At 38.8% G+C, this 23,553-nt stretch overlaps 1 protein-coding gene across 2 annotated transcripts in view; it reads left to right on the plus strand.

The window, feature by feature from the left end:
* WDPCP (WD repeat containing planar cell polarity effector) overlaps window positions 1–23,553 on the plus strand; it is a 148,089-nt gene that overhangs the window by 78,264 nt on the left and 46,272 nt on the right. For both annotated transcript variants that reach the window (XM_036379544.1, XM_036379545.1), the window contains 2 exons: window positions 1,847–2,035; window positions 4,514–4,637. In XM_036379544.1, coding sequence (XP_036235437.1) covers window positions 1,847–2,035; window positions 4,514–4,637 — 313 coding nt within the window. The remainder of the gene's footprint in view (window positions 1–1,846; window positions 2,036–4,513; window positions 4,638–23,553) is intronic.

A 23,553-nucleotide genomic window follows, 5' to 3' on the forward strand; every position in this document is an offset into this window, starting at 1 on the left:
TGTTTCTCACAGAAGTCTGTTTAGAAACTATGTCAGTGAGAATAGGCAAATATGTTTTTAACTTCCAGCTACATTATGGTTTTGGACAAGTTGTGAATCTCCATTATGCTGTCTATCCAGATTTATTTCAGGAAAAAGTCATATTAAACATGCCCTCAAACACTAATGGCAAATATTTTTGATGTCTAATGCCAAACTCATTTCCAAAAGCGGCTTCTTGTCATTGATGTCAACCCAGATCTTGGATAATGCCAAATGTGGTGCTGGTGCCAGTGGTTTAGCATTGCTGGCCGCTAAAGGCATTTTAAATATAGTATTGTATTTAATTAACATGAAAATAAGTATTTTCATCTTCACTGAGAGGTTCATGTGGAGATTGCCCAGCTGCTGTAATACTTTAAAAACACTAAACATTTAGGAAGAATAAAGTCTGCCATAACTATTAGATGTTAACAACTTAAACATGGCTGTTGCCCAGCATGATGTCCATAGGCTTTAATATATGCAAATATAAAGTGAACTACAATAGAAAACCTTTCTTTAATGATGCTTAAAAAATTAAGTACTTCTCTGTTGCTAAATGTGAGTATGTAAGGTTTTTCCCCAAAAACATCGCTTCTGTATATGCAAGTTCTCTGCAGTTTAATTCTCCTCAAGCTGTATTCAGATGTTTTTCTCCCCTTTTTTTCACCTTGCTTTTTATTTCACATATTCACAAACAGTTATGAAAGTTTTGTGAGGTATGTTTTCTAAATAACAGGTCTGCTCTTCTCTGTTACCAGGCCTTGTTTACCCCAGCCAGTCCTATGGTTTTAATACCAGTATTGAAATTCAGCTTGTTCCCTTTCTCATCAGGATTTTTTCCATGTTTAGTTTCAGCAAACAACATCAGACTATAAATAGAGAACATTTTTTAAAAAGTAAAAAAAAAAAAAACAACTTAAAAACAATGTTTTTATTTAAAGATAGAGAAACAGTAAATTTATTCTGGTCTTTCTAATATTTGGAGGAGTACTGGTAAAGAGTACTCTATCAGAACAATCCAAAGTGAGCAGGAGTTGCTAAAATGCTATATGTGGCCAATGTCACATGATCATTTGGTTAGTCAGAGACAACAAATAACATTACTTCCTGCAGCTTTTTAGTCACCTTTTCTCTTAGCTAAAAGCTGAGAGAAGCTGAGATCTACAAGTCAAGAAACATCTGTGTGGCAAGCCTTGGTTTTATGTGCAACTGTAATTCAAAGGTCTGTAGTATCAAGATGATGATAACTTCCATGGTATCCCCTCAGAAAAAAAGCTCCACTTAGAGAATATTGCCAAGCTAGAAGGACATTCCAGAGCAGTTGCAATATGGAGAGTAATTGAGTAAGAGTTGCTCTGAGGTTGGAGCTGCTCTACACTTGTCTGCAAAGATACATCTGTGTGAGACAAATGCTGGGGTTTAGTGTTGTCCAGCACTATTTCCCTACAGGGAGGAGATGGTGTGAAAGTTAATTTATTACCTACCTTGCAATAATGATAAACTCCAAATAAAGTTATTCCACCTTGTCTAAACCAAATTTAATTACATAATGTTGTCACCAGTGACTTTTGGCTATATTCATTCAATATCGATGTGTGAAGTTCATTGATGATTTTTATCTGCTGTCCAGCACCCTCAGTCTAAGTATACCAAGATAGTAAGGTGTTATCCCTTATAAAAATTTAATACTGAAACCCATCAACTTAATTTTAAATGACAACAGTTATTTTTAACTGTGCTGAAAAGGAGTCAGCTACTGGTTTACATATTCTGTATAAAAGTATGAACCCATTATCTCTGGTTGTAATATTTCTTGTCAAAGGTGTGCTCACAAGGGGACAACTGGGCCTTGAGGAAATCATCCACCAGTACATTCGTTATGATGAGATTCAGGAGGCAATTAATGTCCTGAGCACCATGAACTGGAACATGATGGGTCAGCGGTGCTTTATCTGCCTGAGTGCCATTTGCAACCACCTCCTTAAACAAAAGCTTACACCAGCCAGAGAAGGTAAGAGACTGTTTATATTTCTAATGGATTTCTGTGTTGTCTTGGTAATTCATGTGTGGATTATGACTATGTATTTATTGACCGTATAAAGAAGACAGTAGTGAGACTCCAGTGAGTCAGCCAGATTATGGTGCCTCATAATCACATGTCATTGTAGACAAGTAATTTCAATAAAATCTGGACCAATGCATTGACTACATTTTAGTTTGTATCAATAGTGACACTAAAATAATGCACATCATAATATATATGCGCTATAGGCATTACTTAATATATATAGCACTAGCATTATGTTCTGTAACTTCATTGCATTCCATAAATTTAGCTTATGCTACAGACAAAGGTTAGTTAATACAGGATTGAAATATTTGTGTTACATTCATGCTGAGACAGCACCAACTTAAGGGGAGATATTTTCCTGAAATGGGGACAAGAGATTTTAGTATGTTTTTTAAGGTACTTTCAAAGGGTCATTCTTTCATTACAAGATGGAAAGGCCTTGAATACACTATCCTCTGCTGCCTCCTTTAGGATTAAAGCATTTGTCCTCACTGTAATCTAGCCCCCTGCAGTAGTAGCTGGGGTCCCTCAGAAGAAATTATGAATTTTAAGTTTAGCCCTGTCTCTGCTAAAGCCTGGTGTGGTGCCTTCCTCTTGATTTGCTATCTTGAAACTCAATAGACTTCAAGATTTGAAGTGCCTTGATTTAGAGAAGGTGTTATCCTCCAGTCTAGCAGGCAGACAGCTGGAGACCAGGCATCTTTTGTGGGAAGAGAGAATACTCAGGATGCTGGTGTGTTTGATGATAGAAAAACTCCAAGGTGTCCTACATTGCTGCCAAACCATCAGCTATCCCATTTTGTGGGATCTGATTAAAAAAAGCCTCTGTGTTGCAAACATATAAACTCTAAATAAAACATGCTTTGAAAAGGACCTGTGAAAAGGGCTGGCTATGATACTCTTCTAAAAATATGTACATTATAAACAGATGTCTGTGTGTTTCCCCCATGCAGCTCCCTAACATTGTTTACAGAGGAAGGAATTTTATTCCATCCAGGAGTTATTCTATCTAAATCTAACAAATTTGGCATGGTAATTTGTTTTCTTTTTTATTAACAAAACCCAGTGGGACCTTTATTTATAGTGATGGGGCAGTTATCTTTGAGATCTTTATCCTGCCTTCAACATCAAGCTGGGCTATTTAATGAATGTATAACTCTGCCAGTAGTCACTCATATTCCATGTCAGTTGAAATATTTCAGAAGTTCAAAACATGCTGTCAAGAAAACAGCAATGGCAAGGGAGTATGGCTTGTTTTTCTATTTTAATCTAAATTGACTGCTGCTTTGAAAGAAAATACCTTTAAAGTTCGACTTATCTTACAATCTAGATTGGAGATAACACAAAACTAATTTACTAACAGTTTGCCTGTGTAACTAACACAGTACTATTGGCACATTTAGTGCTATCAAGCCTAATAAAATCAAATTTTACTATGCTTGGAAGTAAAGAGTAATTGTCACTAAATACAGAAATGCCTAGTTCAAACAAACATTAATAATGGCAAATCAATGAGATTCTGTCTGCCTAATGAGACAATAGGTTATGTTTTGCTAGTAGAGCAACATAAATATACAGCAAATACTTATGTAGCAAATTCTCCCTTTTCTGCCTATAAGGCCTTGTACTACATTGTTGACTCTGCAACAAAAGTCAAAGAGCAAAAATATTATTGATAATTTCCTTTTAGCTAAGTGTATGGAACACATAAGTACACTGTATGTTTACTTCTATTGTTTATAATGTTGTATTAAAAATGTGAAAAATGCCTAAGAGCTTGAGCTGTCGAGTACAGCAGTCAGAAAGTATTTAAAGAAGAGAGAACTTGTGTAACAAAAGGGCTTTATTTTATTGATTAGAAGGGAGGTTATCCTGTTTCCCACCACTACATGCTGTCAAACCCTTAGGGTTTCTAGACCCTTTTATTTAAAATTTTTAAAGAACTGTGGGCTGAAGGAGGTTCCTTAGACCTCAAGGCCATCACAAAGAGGGTTCTGTTACCCGCTGACCTAACACAATAATCCCTGAAAAACTGAACTCCCTTGTTGTTTGCCTAAGAGGACAAAGACTATTTGAGCTAATTGAGAGTTGATCTCTACTGGACAATCTTGTTCACACTGTATTAGTCTCATGAGTCACTTTTAGTTGTAGGCTGCTGGTGAGAACTTGATGTGTTATAGACTTCTTTATCCTTTTGATAGCTTTTGTTGCTCAAAGTCATTGTCAGCTGTGCCTGCAAGCCAAAGTTTATATGCACATTTCTGTTTGTACAATCTGTCATATTTTAATTTCATCTGTCCTTCAACAACATCACATTTCATCACTGTTTGATGAATTTGACTGACTGCAAACATGAGCAACCTGTTGTAATTGAAACTAATTCACTTGTTTCATTGCTGCTGTGTTTGAATTCCATAGCACAGCTTGAGGCAAGCCTTGGAACCTTTTATGCTCCAACAAAACCACTCTTGGATAGAACTGTGCTGGAGTACAGAGACCCCATCAGCAGATATGCAAGAAGGTTCTTCCACCACCTGCTCAGGTGAGTGACAGTTTCAGCTTCTATCAACTTAAAATTAATTGCATATTTCAATAACTACCTACTTTTATGTGGTTAACGTTTTCTAAGAGGACCACCCCTGAAAAAAATGCATTAGTTGTTAATGTTTGTTTAACTTGCACTTTGTTCCTTTCAAATAGAGTAATGCAGATAAAGTGCTATTCAGAGCTCTTCTGTCATCAATACACTTAAAATGAATCACCCTTTCCCATTTAGCTTGATAGAAAAAAAGATACCCTGCTTCTGAGAGATTAATATTCACCAACTGCTTGCAGATTAGTTATAAAGAACTTAGAAACTTGGAGAAAGCAGAGTTTAGAAAGATGCTAGAACACAAAAGCATGCTGCATGGTCCAGGACATTTTTGTCTTCGCACGACTGAAATATGAACATTTTGTTAGTCTCACTTTTAAAATTCTCATATGTAAATTCAACTTCCAGCAATTTTCAATGCCGTTAAAATAAGCGGAGAAAATGCAATGTTGAATTTGTCTGTGAATTGTATAGAATCATAGAATGGTTTGGGTTGGAAGGGACCATAAAGATCATCTTGTTGCAACCCAGCCACCATGGGCAGGGACACCTTCCACCAGACCAGGTTGTTCCCAGCCCCATCCAACCTGGCTTTGAACATTTCCAGAGATAAGGCATTCACAACTTCTCTGGGCAACCTGTGCCAATGCCTTATCACGTTCACAGTAAAGAATTTCTTCCATATATCCAAACTAAATTTCCCCTCTTTCACTTTGTAGCTATTACTCCTTGTCCGACCACTGCAGTTCCTGACAGAGTCCCTCTCTGGCTTCCATGTGGGCTCCTTCAGATACTGGCAGGTTGCTATTGGGTCTTCACACAACCTTCCCTTCTCCAGACTGAGCAGCCCCAACTTCCTCACCTTGTCTTCACAAGGAAGCTGCTCTGATATTAGATGAGAAATAATAACAAATTCAGTAAGAATTTATAGTACATTGCTTTTTTGTTGTATTTTTTTCAACCCATTATAAATATTGATATGCAGCAGTTCAACCTGTTCACAAATATAGCTGTGATATTCCTTCTGGGAATTATCCAGTGGATAAAATAAGGAGAAATAGCCTTCTGAATAATAAAATGTTTGTAACATCTTGTTACAAACAAGGAGAAGGAGTGTAGATGGACATAGTGCAAAGACTGACAGTGCACCCTTTTGCAGTGATTCATCCAGATTGTATATACATTGTCTGCATGGGCAAAGCAAGTTACTTTGATAGCATAGAATGTGCTTTTTTCCAAATCTAGAAGAAAAGTATTCAATATTGTCTTCTACATTTTGAGTTTGAGGAGGATCATCTTCTGGGTGAACGGGTCCATTCCAGTGGAGAAATTATTCCTTGTAGAAGAATGATCCAATATTTGCATAATATGTGCCAGTCTTTCACTGAAGTTTTCTTAACACACATGGCCACAACAGTGGGTACAAACTCTGTTATTGCCTTTCTCCTAGAAACCAGCAGGGAAAATGCTGTTGTGGCAGTGGCCAACTTGTTGTGGCTGTGGGCCAGTTGCCTGCAGAGGACAGATGCAGGAAAAATGCCTCAGAGATTGCTGAGAGGTGTAACTCTAGTGCTCTTACATCTGCAAGAGAAAGGTGTGTTCCCTCTGACTCAGGCTTTGCTTCCAAGTGCTAGCAGGCATGCAGAGGCATGGGGCCTGGCTGAGCTGCCAGCCCTTGAGGCTGCAGCTGAAACACTGACTCAATCCTCCTAAAACAAGAACCTTCAGTGTCAGAACACTGCCTGGACAGCGTGGGGCACAACAGGAGGTGTGCACGAGAGTCTCCAAATGTCTTTTACCTCCCATTGTAAAACAGCCCTTGAACAATCTACGGTTGTGGCAGTTTTTGGAACAAATGTGTTATTTTGCTGTTTTCCTCTTTTCAAAGGGATTTGTATTCAACCGAATCAAAGTGATAGGATCATGTGATTGCTGCAGAACAGATGGTAATGCTTAAAGCTTATCTCAGAAGACATAATCTAAGTACAAAATTAAATGTTCAAATATGGGAGATTTATCTGATAGAAAGCAAGGAAATGATGTTCAGAGCTGATCATTATTGCATTAAAGTGGCTGTGCCTTAATTGGTGTTTTTTTCCTTTTAAATGTTTTCTTAAGTGACTAGAGTGATTTAAATGTAGGCCAAGCAGAGAGAACTACAGATTTGTTGGAGAATGGTAAACCATGGTTCTGGGTGAGTGAATGCCAACCAGGCATGATGCAATGTCTAGGAGGATCATAGGGAGGCACAGTGCCCACTGATTCAGACGCATGAAAGTTGCAGCTGCTGCTATTACATCTGTCTGTGATAGACTAGCAAGGCAAGGCACTCCTGCCAGCCTGATTTACAGCTGTGGATTCAGAACAGGAGAAAAGTGAGAAGGGAATTATGCTCCTGCCTTCTTAGGTCACCATGTTATGCCCATGAGGACACTGAAAATGGGAAGTTCCTCCCACTACCTGTTTGTCAGGGAAGGCAAGGTCAAGTGACATGGAAGGAATACAGAGGTGCTGTTCACCACTGCAGGGATAAAATTTGTATGGCCAAAGCTCAGCTGGAGCTGAAGCTGCCCAGGTTTGTGGGAGACCATAAAAACAGGGTTTTTAAAAAAATGCATTAATAACAAAAGTCAGTGCAGTGATAGCATCAGCCTGTTACAGGGTGGGGATGGTCACCTCACAAACAGGGCCATAAAGCAAAGATGTTTAATGCTTTCTTTGTCTCTGTCTTCAATACCAATGATGGGGTAAGGGGCTCCCAGTGCCCCGAACTGAGCCCTGAGGACCATTCCAGTGCTCCAGCTGCACCCCCATGAGGCTGTGGGGCCTGCTGGGATTCATCTGAGAACACTTCAGGAGCTGGCTGATGTCATTGTGAGGCCTGTCTCCATGATTTTTGAATTGGCTTGGGAATCTGGAGAGGCCACAGCTAACCAGAAGCTGGCAAACATTGTCCCAGTTTTCAAGAAGGATAAGAAGGATGACCCTAGAAACTTCAGGCCTGTGACATTCACTTCAGTGACTGGTAAATTATGGGGAGGATTATTCTGGGAGGTATTGAAAAGCACCTGAAGGACAAAGCACTCCTCGGTCGCAGCCAGCACAGCTTCATGACAGGAGAGTGCTGCTCAAACCTGATTTCCTTTTATGGCAGGGTAACCCACCCAGCTGATCAAGAGAAGCCAGTTGTTGTTATGCTTTTGGATTCCAGTAAAGCTTTTGATACTGTCTCTCATGGGATCCTTCTGGACAAAATATTGATCCCCCAGCTGGATAAACACATCCTGGGATGGGTGAGCTCACAGCTGGGGCACAAAGGGTTACAGTGAATGGGGTGACATCAGACGGGGGACCTGTCACTACTGGGGTTCTGCAGGGCTCCATCCTTGGCCCAGTGCTCCTCAACATCTCCATAAATGACCTGGACACAGGACTGGAGGGACACTGAGCCAGTTCACAGACAATACACAAGGGAGAGGAGCTGTTGGCTCCCTCCAAGTCAGGGAGATGCTGCAGAGAGACCTCAACAAATGAGAGGACTGGGCAGTCACCAACCATATGAAGTTTAACAAGGGCAAGTGGCAAATTCTGTACCTGGGATGGGGCAGCCGTGGATGTACAGACTGGGAATGAAAGGGTGGAGAGCAGTGCCATGGAAAGGGACCTGGGGATCCTGGTTGATGGAAAGCAGTGCCTTGGCAGACAGAAGGTCATTTGGTTCATTCTGCCTGGAGAAGAGGAAACCAAGGGAAGACCTCATTGTGGTCAGCATTCTCATGAGGGGGAGTGGAGAGGCAGGCACTGATCTCTTCACTCTGGTGACTGGATCTGTGGGAAGGGCTTGAAGCTGTGCTGGGAGAGGGTTAGGTTGAATATTAGGAAGGGGTTTTTCACCCAGAGAGTGCTTTTACACTGGAACAGGACTCCCCAGGCAGTGGTCACAGCACCAAGCCTGACAGAGCTCAAGGAGTGTTTGGACAGTGCTTGCAGGCACAGGATGTGATTCTTGGAGCTGACCTGTGCAGGGCCAGGAGCTGGACTTTCATGATCCTTGTGGGTCTCTTCTAACTCAGGATATTAGATGTTTCTATGATTCTATTATTTGATTTATTCACTTTTTTACCCTTTTTCATTTAGCACTGAATACTTGCAGGCTAATTACAAATAGCTAATGTATCTCTTCAGAGTGATTTTTTTCATCACAACGGATGTATCTGTATGACCAAACCAGAAGACTTGGATGCAGAAGCCCAGTAAACTGAGATTGTAAACTTGATGCAGCATTAGAGGACATTTGTTACTCTCTTGTGAGTGTGAGGAGACTAAAGCAAAGTGATCATTTGGTAGCCTAGTGCAGTAAATGGAGGAAGCATAGTGCTTTCTAAACTATGTGCAGTAAAATTGTGGCTGATATTCAAAAAGTATTTCTTGGCACGGAGCAGACCTTTTGCAGTTCATTTGGGCTTCAGAAAGAGCAAGCAGCAGATTCACATAAGTTAAACCTAGAAGACAAGGAACTAAGGACAAGAGCTCAGAGGTCTGGTAGGAAGAGTCAGAGAAGTGGGTTAGGAGCATGAGTAAAAGACAAAGTGTTGGGGACAAAGGTCTGAAGGCAGGTGTGGGAATGTACAGTGTCCTACAAGAAGGGCAGAATGGCAGCACAGAGCCAAATGGGAGAAGACAGCTTAGGATGTGTGTGGTGGGCTGTGGAGGAGACCAGACATATCAGGGATGGACAGGGAAAGGCGGAGTCTTTCATACAAGATTAAAACATTAAAATGCTTAAATATTTCAAGATCTAAATCTGAAAAATGTTCATATAAACAAAAGGTTTCACCCCACTCTTCAGCTTTCCTTTGAATACCCCACCAATATGCCTTAAGCCTTTTTAGAAGGACCAGCTCATGGGAGAGAAATATTAATTAATTCTACATGCTGAGACAGTCTTTGACCTGCCTACTGAATCTGCCAAAAAAGTTCCATTTATTGTTGTTCCCTTAAAGATGTGAGTGTCTGTGTTTACTAGAACTGAGAAATACAGTTACCTTTCCAGAAGGGCTATCCTCACCTAGTAAAAACATGTGCCAGTGATTTTACTCTTTACTGTAGGCCAAAAGGTTGTATGTTCGGTTGAAAATAACTGGGGACATCCATTTTCACATTTTCAGAGAGATTGTAGTCTTATCTATTCTTCTACCATCAATGAGGTCAGTTTCTAGAAAATGCTGAATGCAGTGATGGGAGATTCCCTTTTTAGGCATGAGGGCACTTTAGAAAGAAGATGCTCCATCCAAGCTGAGATGGGCAAAGGAACATTGACAGCACAATTGAAACAGATTGCAATTAGAAAGAAGGAAAATTCTTTGCAATATATTGGATTCAGCCATGTTATTTGTATCCATCATTATAAAAGCTAAGTTCTTAAATTTGCAAACCGCACATCATCTTCAGCTTCCACTAAAATAGAAGCTTAGAGCTTTGGAGGCCCTGAATGTAAAGTATGGAATACCTCCAAAAACAAGCATTCAGTATACAAAATTAAAATTAAAGGCCTCTTAATTATATGCCAGGGATCCATTACAACATTATTTATGGAATGAATAATTATTTTACCTCTAAATCTTTATCTATAATTAAAAAATACAGGAACTGAATTACAAGTACAGAAATGTGTCTTAGGTGTTCCTTGCCACTTCAGTAGCACTCTGGTATTTCATTATGATGTCACTGCTTATAATAATATAACGCATTATATCATTATGTAAAATGTTGAGCAGAGGTGGATTTATTGGGAAGCCTTGGGGAGCTGTAACCTCCTTTTTTGCCCCCACCCTTTTGCTAGGTGTATTTGTGTGCTGGGGGAGTGGCTGCAGCACCTTCTGCCTCTGTCTCACAGCCTCGTGCAGCCGTGCAGGGAACACGGAATGGGACAGAACCATTTTTCACTCGTTAACTGCAGCATCGCTGACTCATGGCTTAGCTTCACTCTGATCAAGCATTTGTAAATTGTACTTGTCATATTTTCTAATGCATGAAATTATCTTGTTTGTTTGACACGGACACACTGGCACAAGCACACGTCTGCTCTGTTGTGTTCCATTTTTTGAGTGAGAAAGCAGGGCTAGAAAGTAAAGTCTGAAATGCAGCGCAGGAGTTGCAGAATTAAGATGCAGCCACAGTTCTGCGGTTCTGCTGTGCCCTTTCCTCCTTTGTAATTTTGATTTGTGTTTGTGAATACCCAGTTTAAGGATTTTCTTTTTTTTTTCCCCTAAATGGAAAAATACTAAGATTCAAAACCACTTGCACCTTTAAATCTGATAATTTCATTAAGAGAATGTAATTTGGTTTTTTTCCCCCCATAGTACAAATATGTTTAACTACAAAGCAAAGCTTTTTTGTAAATAACAACATAATGCTTTTCATCTTTCAAGAGAAAGGTGCAACTCTGATCACATTCCCTAGTAGAATTTTGGATGGATTCATGAAAGATTCTCCTTTGTATGAATCCAAAAATGAGAACCTCCACCATGTTTTTACTTTTGCTGTTTTCATTCCTTCACAAATCTCAGAAGTGTTTTACTCTTCACAGTGTTCCATGTAAGATGCTATTGGGTAAATGCAAAAAATTGTCTTCATATTGAGCAGAACATTCGTCAAGTGCTATTACTTTGCACACAGGACTTGATAGGGCTCCTTTGTAAATAAACATTCTTAAAGAAGATGAGAAGGTAAGTGGTCATTAGCATCAGGGGAGACCTGCTTCCAGCCACCACTGATCTTTATGAATCACTTTACTATTCAAGAGTTCTGAAGTGCACTTCTATACTAGACATGATGCCTGGACACAGACAGTTATCACTTAAGTCCAAGACAGCCTTTGAAAAGCTAAAATAAAGCTCTTTTGCCCTGCAGGTATATCACTAATGCAGTACTAACTACCCCTTGGTAAGCAGGTTCCTATATCACTACACTGCAATCTCCAAAGTAGATATTCGCTGTGAGTATTTCCATCCTAAATAGGACCCTAAATCAAAGGTGAAAAAAATGCCTCAGCTTCATAGGAATAGTTCTCAATCCCATCTGCTGCCAACTGTATGGAACTGAGAGACAGAGTGAGCAAAGAGCTTTTATGATCCTTTTTAAGAGCACCCCAGAAGTAGAATTATAATTACGTTGGTACATAGTGTGTCACAAAATATGTATAAACATTAATGATGACATGGTTGAGGACTAAGAATGTCTTTTATATTCATAAGGTAACCTATTAGGCATTAAATTATGCCTTCAGATAAAATGATCATTGATGGCAGTCAGGTTCTCTATGGTGGCCACATGAACAGAATTCATCTCTATGGGAGAAAGTTCAGTAGTAGCATTTTCACTAAAGTAGCACCTTCTGGAGAGGACTTTGAAGAGTCATTTTTTGTCATCTTTTGAAAAACGATCAAAACCAAAGGTTTTCATATTACCACAGCACTGATAAATGAGAATTTATATTGCTGTGATGGAACTACACATGAAAAGATTCCCCTGGTCATGCTTCTTGACCTGTTTTAGAAACAAGAAATAAAGGCACCTATTTAATGGAACTACATTATTTTTGCAGTTGAAGAGGTTAAAGATCTCATAAAAAGTTTAGACTGTCTTTGCTTCAGTCCTATGTTGTTAATGATTTCTTTTCTTAAACCAGTCCAAACACAGTTTTCAATTTCAGTCATACTTTGATGCTACAGGAACGACTCTAGGATTTAATTCTCTGGCAATGATTACAATGTAAGAAATAATGAGCAAAATATTGGGGTGGAGGGACAACGAATTACATGACATAATTGCTTGAGAACAAAATGCCATGAAGATAAACCATGACAAATTGCTCAGAGATTTGGGCAAGATTTGCTGCTCAACCTAATGGGAGAGACATTGCTTGGAGGATAGGAAGAATGGCACCTTAGACACACTTAGAGCAGCCTCAGAGCTGCTGTAATCTGGAGCCACTTTGCACAGCCGGCAGCAGATGCAGTTTGGTGGCCCAGAGTGCCAGAAGTCATCCAGTTCTCTGCTACGTCCCCACCCATGGGACTGCACTAGAAAAAAGGAACACAAAATAGCTACACTGGACTGATATTGTTTGTGCCAAATCTATTCCCACATGCTGGTTAATCTGACTTTGATATTGCTACTTTCAGAAGCTGAGCCCACATTGAGACCACTGTTGTGTTGTGTAACTGATAATCTGCCCTCGTAAGGAGCCTTTTTCCTGCTGTACCAGCTGTGCAATTTTCCTGAAATCTTGAGGGCTTTGGGCATACACTGACTGCAGAAACAATGCAAATATATCATATTTTTGGACAAACCTCTCAAAAATTAGTTCTTAGCAACATATCTCCATCCTTAGCAGCTGTTGTAAGCCTTCCCAGGTTTCTCCCTCTCCATCAACTCCACCTAGTCACGAATAGCATCTTCTCTTAGAGTGACACTCAAAAATCCCTAATTTGAGGTCCTGATCAAGAACTGAATTTAAGATTTATTTTTTTCTTTGAAGTTTTTCCAGATCAATTCATGCCTCATCTCTCTACCAAGGCACTTTTTCTCCATTCATCTTCAAAGTCTTCCCGAGCCCCACCATTACACTTCCCTTTACTGTATGTGGACCATCTGGCAATATTCTGTTGTGAACTCAGCTCATCAGATCAGACTTTTCTCTCACTCCCTCAGAGTTTTTTCTGACTTTTCTCCCATTTCCATCCAGTGCCCTGCAGGAAGAGCTAACTGAATAGTCAGGCAGCCCTCGGCTTCCTGTCTTCAAATGAAGAGCTGTCTTTTATGGTTCTTCAGAACCCAAGAGCCTATGAAGGAAAGAACACCAAAAGGAAAATTTAGAAAAAAAGTCAGCAAAAGCCATTTGTCCAGTAAATGGATGTAGTGTCTTGGGGGTTCACCTCTCATGCCTTAATAATGTAGAATTTATGTGTCCTACATGCTCATCTGGGCTTCCTCTGTAGTTAGGATAAAGACATGGGCACCCAAAGGATGAGTAATCCCATTGAAGGGAGATATCTCAGATAAGCATGAAGAGTCAAACGTCAGTGCCTATCCCTACCAATTAACTACAAAAGGAGCCTACCTAATTAGCTTAAATTAGCCATGTAAAGGTAAGCTGTTTGAAGATAAATGGAATGATTTGCACTGTAAATGTCTAGCTCCTGTATCACATTATTACTGGCCAGTTAACAGAAAGATCTTAGATACTCAGATAGTTTCTGTAATAGAATGAGAGGCACATAGACTAAAAAAAAAATATATCAAGAAAGTTTTACAAAAAGATACAAAAAGCAGACAGGCATGTAGAGCTCTTTAAAAATCTCCTTTTGCCCAGTTGGCCAAGATAGGAGAGAATAGGGATGTTTCTTGGTTTACACTGCTAAGTGTTGAAGTATCAACTAGAGATAGATAAATAGTAATATATGACCAGCACTAGGTAAAATTAATTCAAAATTTCTAAAGCAAGTAAAGGATAAAACATCTGAAATACTGTGGTGTGAAACCTCACATTTAGAATGACTTTAGCACCTGAGGACAAAACCAGGAAAAATATTAAGTTAGTTTTCAAAATGATCTGGAGAGACCTTGGAGAACTATGCCCTGTAAGTCCAGCCTCTGTACCAGTGAAATTAGCAGAAGCTATGTTTTAAAAATGTGTGAACATACGGACAAATAACATATTGGGGGAGAGTCAGCAGGATTTCTGTAAAGGCAAGTCACATCTCAAAACTCAAATTCTTTGATGTCAGCAATCATGTGAGTAATAGCTATCCAGCTGCTCCTGATGAAGTTTGACCATTGAAGACCTTTTTGGAAGGTCTCTCACCAATATGTCTTAAAGAAACTAAGCTGCCACAGGATTAGAGGAAAGCTTCCCTTTCATAGATAAGTAATTAATTAAAAGGTAAGAAAGAGAGTAAGAGTAAATGGTCAATTGTCATGGAGGTCACCAATGGAAATTATAAGTATAGCAAATCTGTTCTTGTAAGTAACCTGGCAAAGGAGCAGACAGTGAGCTGCCAGCATTTGCTAATGCCACTAAATTAATAACACTAGTAAAGATAGGACCTGCTGTGAAGAGCAGCAAAAGGGTTTCACAGGATGCAATGACATAGTGTCAAAATTGAAGGTAAAATTCAATGTAAATAAATTCAAAGTGAAGCGCTTTGTATACAGTGGTGTGTGACTCCAAACTTCATGTGTAACCTGATGCAATCTGAGCTCAACATTAGTCTGGAAGAAGACTTTGGTCCTATAACTCTACAGCTATAAAATAGTTCAGTGCTCAGCTGAAGTACAAAAAGCACATTGCAAACTAGGAATTCTTAGAAAATAACTAGACAAGAAAACAGTGAACTTCAGTACACCTGAATTTTGTGTGTAGTTTTGGAGTCCCACAATCTGTAAAGGATATAGTAGAACTCAAAAAGGTTTAGGAAGGGCAGTCAGGATGATTAAAGGCATGAAACAGCTTTAGTGAAAGGAATGGCTAAATAGACTAGAACTCCTTGACCTAAAGAGGAGCAGCAGAGATAGAGATCTATTAAATTGTGAGTGTTAGGGAGAAAGAGCTCAGTAAATGACTGCTCACTGCTTCTTCTAATACAAAGAATAGAGGTCATCAAGCAAAGCTAACACGTGGCCATTTCAAAATATAGTGATTCTTCACATAACATATAATTAAAATATGAACCTCCTTACCACAGGATGTTGTGGATGCTAAAATTGTATGTGAGTTCAAAGGCAAGGTTCAGAGAAGAGGAATTCACTGAGGAACACCAGCCTGGAAACCACCTCTGGCTCAGCAAATCCCTGAACCACAAATTGTTGGAGACTGGGAGACTACTTAGGGAAGTATCACCATATGCTTGCCCTGTTCTAATACTCTCTCACAGCTAATGGGAAGGGATTAGGTCAGGAGTGCCTTCAGTCTCAGCAAAAGGCTGTTTCTATAATTTATGTTCTGGACATGATGCTGTGCAGAAAAAGCACATCAGACTCAATAGTTTTCCATTTGCTCCCTTAAAAATGTGCCAGAATTCGTAAAAAGTTCAAGACAATATCTTGTCTGTCTCCTCCGTGACTGTATTTGCTGCAATGGAGCTGTTATGTGTGGGAATTGTATGAACATTACTACTGCATTATTTTATTATAAAGAAATAATTTGGTTATTGACAATCATAGATGGAAAACGTAAATATATTCTAATGGATCCATAATTCAGCAAATTATTCAAAATTTGGCCCTGCACCATGATTCTGTAAGTAGATATTTATCTTTAGGCAGCCAGCTTTAGAAAATATTGAGTTAATGTGTTTTCTCCGAGAAGTCTTAGCACTAAAAAAGCACATCTTATCCAATGTCAGGCATGAGGGAGAATTGGCCCTGTACCTCATAGAAAGCTAAGGAGAAAAAGGGCCTGTTCATCTTAACTTTAATACCAAATTTCCATCTGCTGCAGCTCAAAATTGCAGAGATATCACATGTACACAATAGGGATTTATTATAAAGGCAGCAACTCATCCTTAACCACAGCAATGATACTGGGCCTCTGTTATATAGCTGTCTTTAGTGTGTAGACATGCTGATATGTTTGCTCAATAAAATCCAGCTTTCAAGACATACTGTTAAGTTTACATGATCAGCAGAGTGAGAGGGATAAAGCTGGAAAAGAAGAAAAGCAGAAGCGAATTAATGCAATAAAGGCTAGGATTTAACAGACAGGGTTGAGTAAAATAAATGTGAAACAACAGGTGTCACTGACTCTTATCAGCATTTTTAATTAACACCTGTTTTTAGCCCAGAGTACTTTGGAAGAGTATGTTGGAGTGTGTCTGTATTTAAAGATAAAGATACGCTGTTGAGAAGTTCCTAAGTAGTGAGAGGTTGGAGGAATGAAGAGGTTTGGGGGTGGGGGAAGCCTCTGTTTGATAGGTGGTGTTAGTTGCAGCTTAGAGAAACCTGAAGGAAAGCCACGATGATAAAATTGCAAGGTAGGGAAATACTGCTATGGCAACAAAATATATGTTCTCTTGAAGGAAAATGAGTATGAAAAAAGAAATAAGGAGTGTAGGAAATTGAAAGGAAGTACAGATTACAATAAAAGACAGGATCTAGTTTTAAAATATACAAATTGTAATAGTTTCAATTTATGTAATAATATTTTATGATAGTAATCAATTCCTGTTATCCAGACTTTTATGGCACCTGCTCTGGAAAACTTTGGAGCACTTGTGAGGTGTGAAAGAATTCTCATTCACCGTAGGAAGGGGATGCAGTGATACTTTTCAGTGGCCTATCCTGCAAGAACCCAAGCCAACGTGAATGACCAGCACGACATGGGAAGTGTGTGGCATAAATGTTCATAGAATCAGGATCTTTAAACAAATGTTTCCTCAGTGTAGGTATGAGGCAGTTCCAGAGTGTTACAGTAGTGCTGGTTTATAATTAATTTGAGCAAATTTCAACAAATAAATGGCATATCCTCCTTTATGCCTAGACCCACTGCTTTTTCTAGAATATTTCATATACCTAAACTATTTCTTGCTAAATATGTATTTTAAATGATCCCTTATTATTAAGCTACTTCATTCAAAAATTAACTTGGTTCACTTGAAAAACTGATTCAAAATTTTGTCCTGAGAAGAAGTGTGTAAGGCAGAGTCATCTGAACTATTTCACTCAAAAATACATATGGGTTTCCTAGAGCAGAATATCATTCTGAAAGATAGGAATCACATACAAAGATTATTAACTTTTTTATGGTTGGTTTGGGAATGACCTCAAGATTCACAACCAGTTAAAGCCCTCAAGGGCTTTCTCTGGCCAGAGAGTCATTCTGTCTGGCTCCTCTTATTAAAATAGGAAGCTTTCTCTTTCTTCCTATTTTTTAATTTGGTTTGCTTGTTTGCTTTCTTGCTTCAAACCAGAGGGTACCCTTTGATGTGAAGGGCATTCAGTTCTATGCCCAAAAATCTATAAAGTTATGGGTGGACTTCCTTTAGGTCAGAGATATGTAACTTGACAGTATCTTTCAAGTGACTGAAATTTTGGGTGCCTTGAGATACTTGTATTTTTGTATTTGTATACTGGATTTTCTCATGGTTATTCACTGACTTACCTGAGACCTATTTGTGTATGACCTTTGAAAGGTTCCATAAGGGATTTCTTTTTAAACGAGTCACTCAGGCCACAAATCCAGCACTTCACTTAACATGCCCGTATTTAGGGCCCATGGAAAATTATAGGTCATAAACCCATGCATTAATGCTTTGCTAAATCTGGGCCTGAAGGATTGTATAGATTATGCCTGGACAACTTTTAGAGCTCCTGCATCTAAAATACAATTTAAGATACAATTTAGGAGATTATCCCCTTGACTCCACACACATAGACCCAGTGGCTGTTTCTCCATTAGCCTTTGGTGTGCTCTGCAGCACTTTCTCTTCGTTGGTATCTTAGAAGGTAACAAGGCTGTGAACCTTCCTCAGAGGTTTGTGTCCTGTTCAAAGGAGCTCATAACCTAAAAGCATTGTGGCATAATAACAGCAGGTTGGCAAAATAATACTGCTGGCATCTCAGAGGGTGGAGCTTTCCAATGCACCCATTGATCCTTCTGCCACTTCCCTACTAACTTCCAGAATCATTAGGAAATCTCAGCCAATTTAACAGAGGGTAGAAGTCTCAGAAATAAGCAAATGCCTGCAAGTTTTGTGAAAATCAGCAACCAGTTGGGGTTAAATAGAATGCAGGAGGTTATCTGTGTCCCAAAAAGCTACAGTGAAAATTCAGCAGATAGAAGTTCTGCCAATCAAGACCCGTGCTGCGGAACACCAAGCGTGGTCCACATGGCCTCTCGTTCAAACCTCGGTTGGGAGGGGGCTGGGGATGCCCTGCTAGGAGAAGGACAGTGTTGTCTGGATGATGTTCTGGCAGGGAACTTTTGGGAACAGGAAGAGTTACTGTGCTGAGCCTGTGTAGGAGGAAGCAGAAAATAGGTGCTTTGGAGAGTTCCTGGTCTTCAGGCTGCATTCAGTTTTCTACAATCACCTTATTTAAAATAGGGCATCCTACTGAACTCATTAGGGTAAAATCGTTTTGGGTTTTGGTTGACTTTTGCTTAAAGTGAGTTTCTTTGGTTGTTTTTCTGTGTTTTTTTTAAGAAATGTGAGATCTTGATGTACTTATTCCTGTCCAGGAACTCTTAAGTACCACTTTTTCAGCATTCAATATAAAATGCAGGATATAAACCTTTGACTAATACTATACTTTATATACAATGGATTACACAGCAATCTAAGTCTTCAGAATTTACTGAAAATTTACATTAAAGTATCTCATTGGAGCTCAATAGAATTTCAGGGTTGTCATTTTAAGGACCATTACACATGAGAATTTTTCCTTTGAAATATATAAGTCCTTTTAGCCCTGGTTTTGTAAATAGGCTCTGAAGCTGACATAGAGCTACATGCCTAAATCAGTGTTGTGGTCAACAGTTGGTGAAAAACTAATATGTCCCATTTAAATCAGCCACTTAGCAACCCAGCCACGCAATTTTTAGGTTCTTTAACCTGATAATCTCCAATTATTCTGGATTGGAATTGCAACAGAACGGAGTTCAGAGTCATTTTGCAGATGTTATTCTTTTTTTTAATATTGTCTAATTTAAAAGGAAAATATTTCAGATAATAACAACATATTTGAGGGGGAAAAAAGCATGAAAACCATTTCTGTTCCAAAAATTGCTGATATGAGAATTTATGAGGAAACAGCTCCTTTTATGAATAATTATTATTATTGTGTTTAAGAAATGGGCAAGATGCCTAGAAATTGAATGAAAGAATGAGCTATTAAATTGAAATATTAAATGAAATAACTGAATTAAAAGTGATCATGTAAACCCAGCAGTAAATGTTGGGAGCTGTAGCTGATTGAACATATTTTCATCATCTGTTTTGTATGCTTAAATACAATTGCTTGATGTAAGTAAACACTTGATTGATATTCTGAATACTTTAAAATCTGCATATGCATCATAGAATACTGAACAATTAAAACTTAATTTCAGTGTAGTTTGATTACATGTAAATTATTTCAATATTCATTTTTTCCTGTTCTGTTTGCTCAGTGCATATTTAATATCCACTTTTTGAATGCATATCACTCTTGATTGGACTGTGAGATGAGGAGGACTCTGAAATTTCTTCCATTAAAAAGGATTGCCTTATAAATATTATTTGTGCCAGAGCTCTTCCCCTGTAGATTATTTTCTAAATGTTGTGTACTCTTATTGAAGACAAGGCAAAAGCTGCTGCAGCCCTCCTTTATCAGCCCAGCACAAGGAATATGCTTACATGGTCGATGAGCATGTCTAAGAAGGCTTGTTGGTTGTAACTAGTCCCTAAAGAAATGTTTCCATCTTTCCTGCACTATATTGCTTGCCTGCATGAGCTCCCTCTCCCTTCCCTTCCTCCTCCCTTCACGTGATTTTTATTTTATTTTCCTGGTTCTTGGAGGTCTTACAAGACACTTGAATATTATGGTTAAATATTACAAGTATTTTCAAGTTGACCATTTTCAGTCTGAAAAATGTATTTCTATCTTTAAGTGACCACATTCAATTTAGGAGTTGTGGAATACAGATGAAAATATTTTGCCTTTTTACATATTTGTAGAACATTTTCTAAAGACCAAAAAGACTTCTTGTCCCTTCTCTGCAGGCTGCAATCCATACACATTTTTTTGATCAACAGTATGTCAAATTACAGTATTTCTGAACATCCAACAGAAGGAAATCCCAGGTATTTGATTCTCTTATTATTTATGCCAGTGAACAGAATAACCTTTCTGAAGTTACAGATAACATTATATTTTTTATTAGGTATATATTTTATTTAATTTTAAAATAAAATTATTTCCCGGCATCTTTTCAGTTAGGTCATATTCCCAAAATACAGGCAGGCAGCAGGTTTGTCATTTCACCATGGAAGGCAAGTCTGGATTCCTCTCTGCCTTGACCATTTTTGACCTACATACCTGTTGTTATATTAGTCCCATTTCCCTTGATTTCCTTGTCCATACTAACAGAAATTTTTATACTTTTTTAGAATGCATACAGAAATGCATATAATAACAGCATTCTTTAGTTATGTGAGAATTTGAAGTTAATGTTGTATCTACTAAATGGCTTGCAGGGAAGTGTTTTCCTGTGTGTCCTACATAGTTAATTGCAGTTTTAGAGTTCTAATCTTGAAGGTCATATTTCTGTTGCCTGTCATTTTGACCAAACAAGTGGCTGAACTTCATGGTTTGCAGGTGGATTTCCTTATCTCTCTTTTTCAAGAGACATAAGTCTTGATTGCTGGAGTTATTGTGAACCAAGCAATAAGGGGCAAGGAGGAGGAGGGGGTGGGAAGACACTGTTCAGCACCAGGGCCCTGGAGATTCCATTTTAGAGAGCAAATACTGTACCTGCTGACTGTAGCACAAGAACAAAAGGGGGAAGGTTTTACTTGGGGGGGTATTTTGTTTGTTTGAGAAGCTGATAAACTGTTAAGTGAGTGTGCTAACAACAGTAAGAGGTCTTCCTAGGATAAAGCCTGCTTATAAAACAGACATTATTAGCTTGAGGTTGGTCTCATGCTATATAGACCTCTCTCTAATGGTTTCCCTACATTAAAACCAACAAAACTGTCATAACAAAGGGTTTCAGAATAACAGTTATCTTCTTGTAAAGTTAGGTTAAAAAATGCTGGATATTCCTTACTGATTTAATACTTTTGGCCTAAGTAAAGCAAAAAAAACCTTGTCACTCTTCTTTGTAACATCTGCTTTCTTTTAAAGCGATTCATTTTATAATAGCTCATGAAGTAACTGTGACTGTTATTTGCAACACTCTTGGTTTGTGAAGAGCATTTCTTAGATAGTCTTTTTTCCCCTCTTTTTTTTTTCCTTAGTACAGATCTGAAAATAATGAGTTAATGTCACACTTTTATGAATAGGGGCCATGAGACTGAAGTATGTATGTTGATTAAAGGAAAAATAATTGAAATCTTTGTGAAACTGCAAAGAAATTACAGCTTAAGGCCATGATTCTGTTCTGCAAGTCAATCAAATGAGAAAGTTATTTTATATTTTTTTGGTTGCAGGCATTTTTTCCTTGGCTAAAGCAAATGTCATTCAAATAGTCTATATAGTGATAACTTTGGAAATACAAAATTATGATATAGACATTCTTTTTAGCCAGTCATATTGCTGGTTTCTGTTCAGTTTCCCATTTCCCCTCTAAGTACTAAGAATGTATATTTAATCCATAATGGAAAAAAAATGCTAGGAAAAAAATATAAGCATGATAGCTGTTCAAGACACACATATTTTAACATTTACTTATTTTTCTTAATTAAAGTATAGCTTCAAAAGCATCATTGCAAAACCATGTATTTTGATGAAAAATCTGTCATAGGAATGATGCTGAAAACTTCAGATACACAGACAGGCATGAGAAAGTGGGGGTGCACTGCCTGTTCCCTGGCGATCAAGAGGTTAACTTTAATTTACCTCTTCCCCTCCCTTAAACTGGTTCTGTGAGGAGGGCTGCAAATTAGTACTTGGAAGGCACAGCAGGGAGATTAGCTTTAGGGAGGGAAGGGCTCCCCACTCCAGCTCTTAGGAACCTCACCTGGAGAGTGCATTTCCTTTTTTACTTAAGCTAACATATTATGCCTTCTTGTCACGAATGTTATTCCTTGAGGAAAAGTCCTCTCTGGTTCTATCTTGCAATCTGATGAATCATTCCAAGTGTGTGGTAGAAGAGAGGAGAGAGATAAGGCTGTAACAGGAGGGAGCCAGGAAACCGCTGAGGCCGTGGCCGGGAACAGGAATCCTGGTGTGGTGCATCATATGGGATTACTTTACCCAGCCAGGGGAAGCAGGATTCCCATCTTTCCTCTTGTTCACACCAGCCTGAGGAGGAGCTTCAGCACTGCCCGCTGTTTCCTATGGCACCAAGGTACAGAGCTGTACAAATTCTGGCATCCATGTGATGCTGTCTGACAATATTCATTTGACAAGCACAGCCTACACCTTTCTAACCCTGAGAAATCACAATGCTTTTTTTACCCACTGGGGCAAAGAAGTCATCTCCTTCCAAACCTCAAGTGTCTACAACTGATCCATTGTTGAAATTGTTAACAGGTGGAAAGGGAATTCTACCTACTTTGTAATGGAACAAATACAAAAGTGTTCTATGTGGAATCAATCTTCTACCTCCCAGCTGAAATAAAATTGGGGTATTTGCATTTCTAAGACTAATCACCAAACCTATTTTCATAGCTAATTTTAAACAGTTAAAAATGTGCAATAAAGGAAAATGTGTGCAGATAGAATCACTTTCTCATAATACAATGTCACATAATGGTTATCTATGCCTAGTATTATAAGAGAGACATTAGCCAAAAGAAGAATTTTCCATTGGGATTAGTATTTGCCAGTGCAATGTTGATTCAACCAGATCTGATGGGACTCAACACTGAACCACTTAGTGAAGGTTTTAAACAATGAAGAAGGTTAAGGGTAGCCACTGTCCTACCTCACAGTTCTGCAATCTGAGTATGAGCCTATCAAGTTTCCCCAAAAACATCCTCAGAAAGCTTCTGAAGGCTGGCTTGTGTCCTCCTGCTTCTGTGGAATTCCCCAGGATTGCACACAGGAGGATATACACACCCTTGCCCAGTCCCTCCATCCCTGTGGATGGGATTTTTTAGTTGCTGTAACTCCCAGGAGATGGTGTGTGGTGTCTGGGTAGGACCAAGGGGTCGATCTGTCA

This window comes from Molothrus ater, chromosome 3 (assembly GCF_012460135.2).
Source record: "Molothrus ater isolate BHLD 08-10-18 breed brown headed cowbird chromosome 3, BPBGC_Mater_1.1, whole genome shotgun sequence".
Classification (NCBI taxonomy): domain Eukaryota; kingdom Metazoa; phylum Chordata; class Aves; order Passeriformes; family Icteridae; genus Molothrus; species Molothrus ater.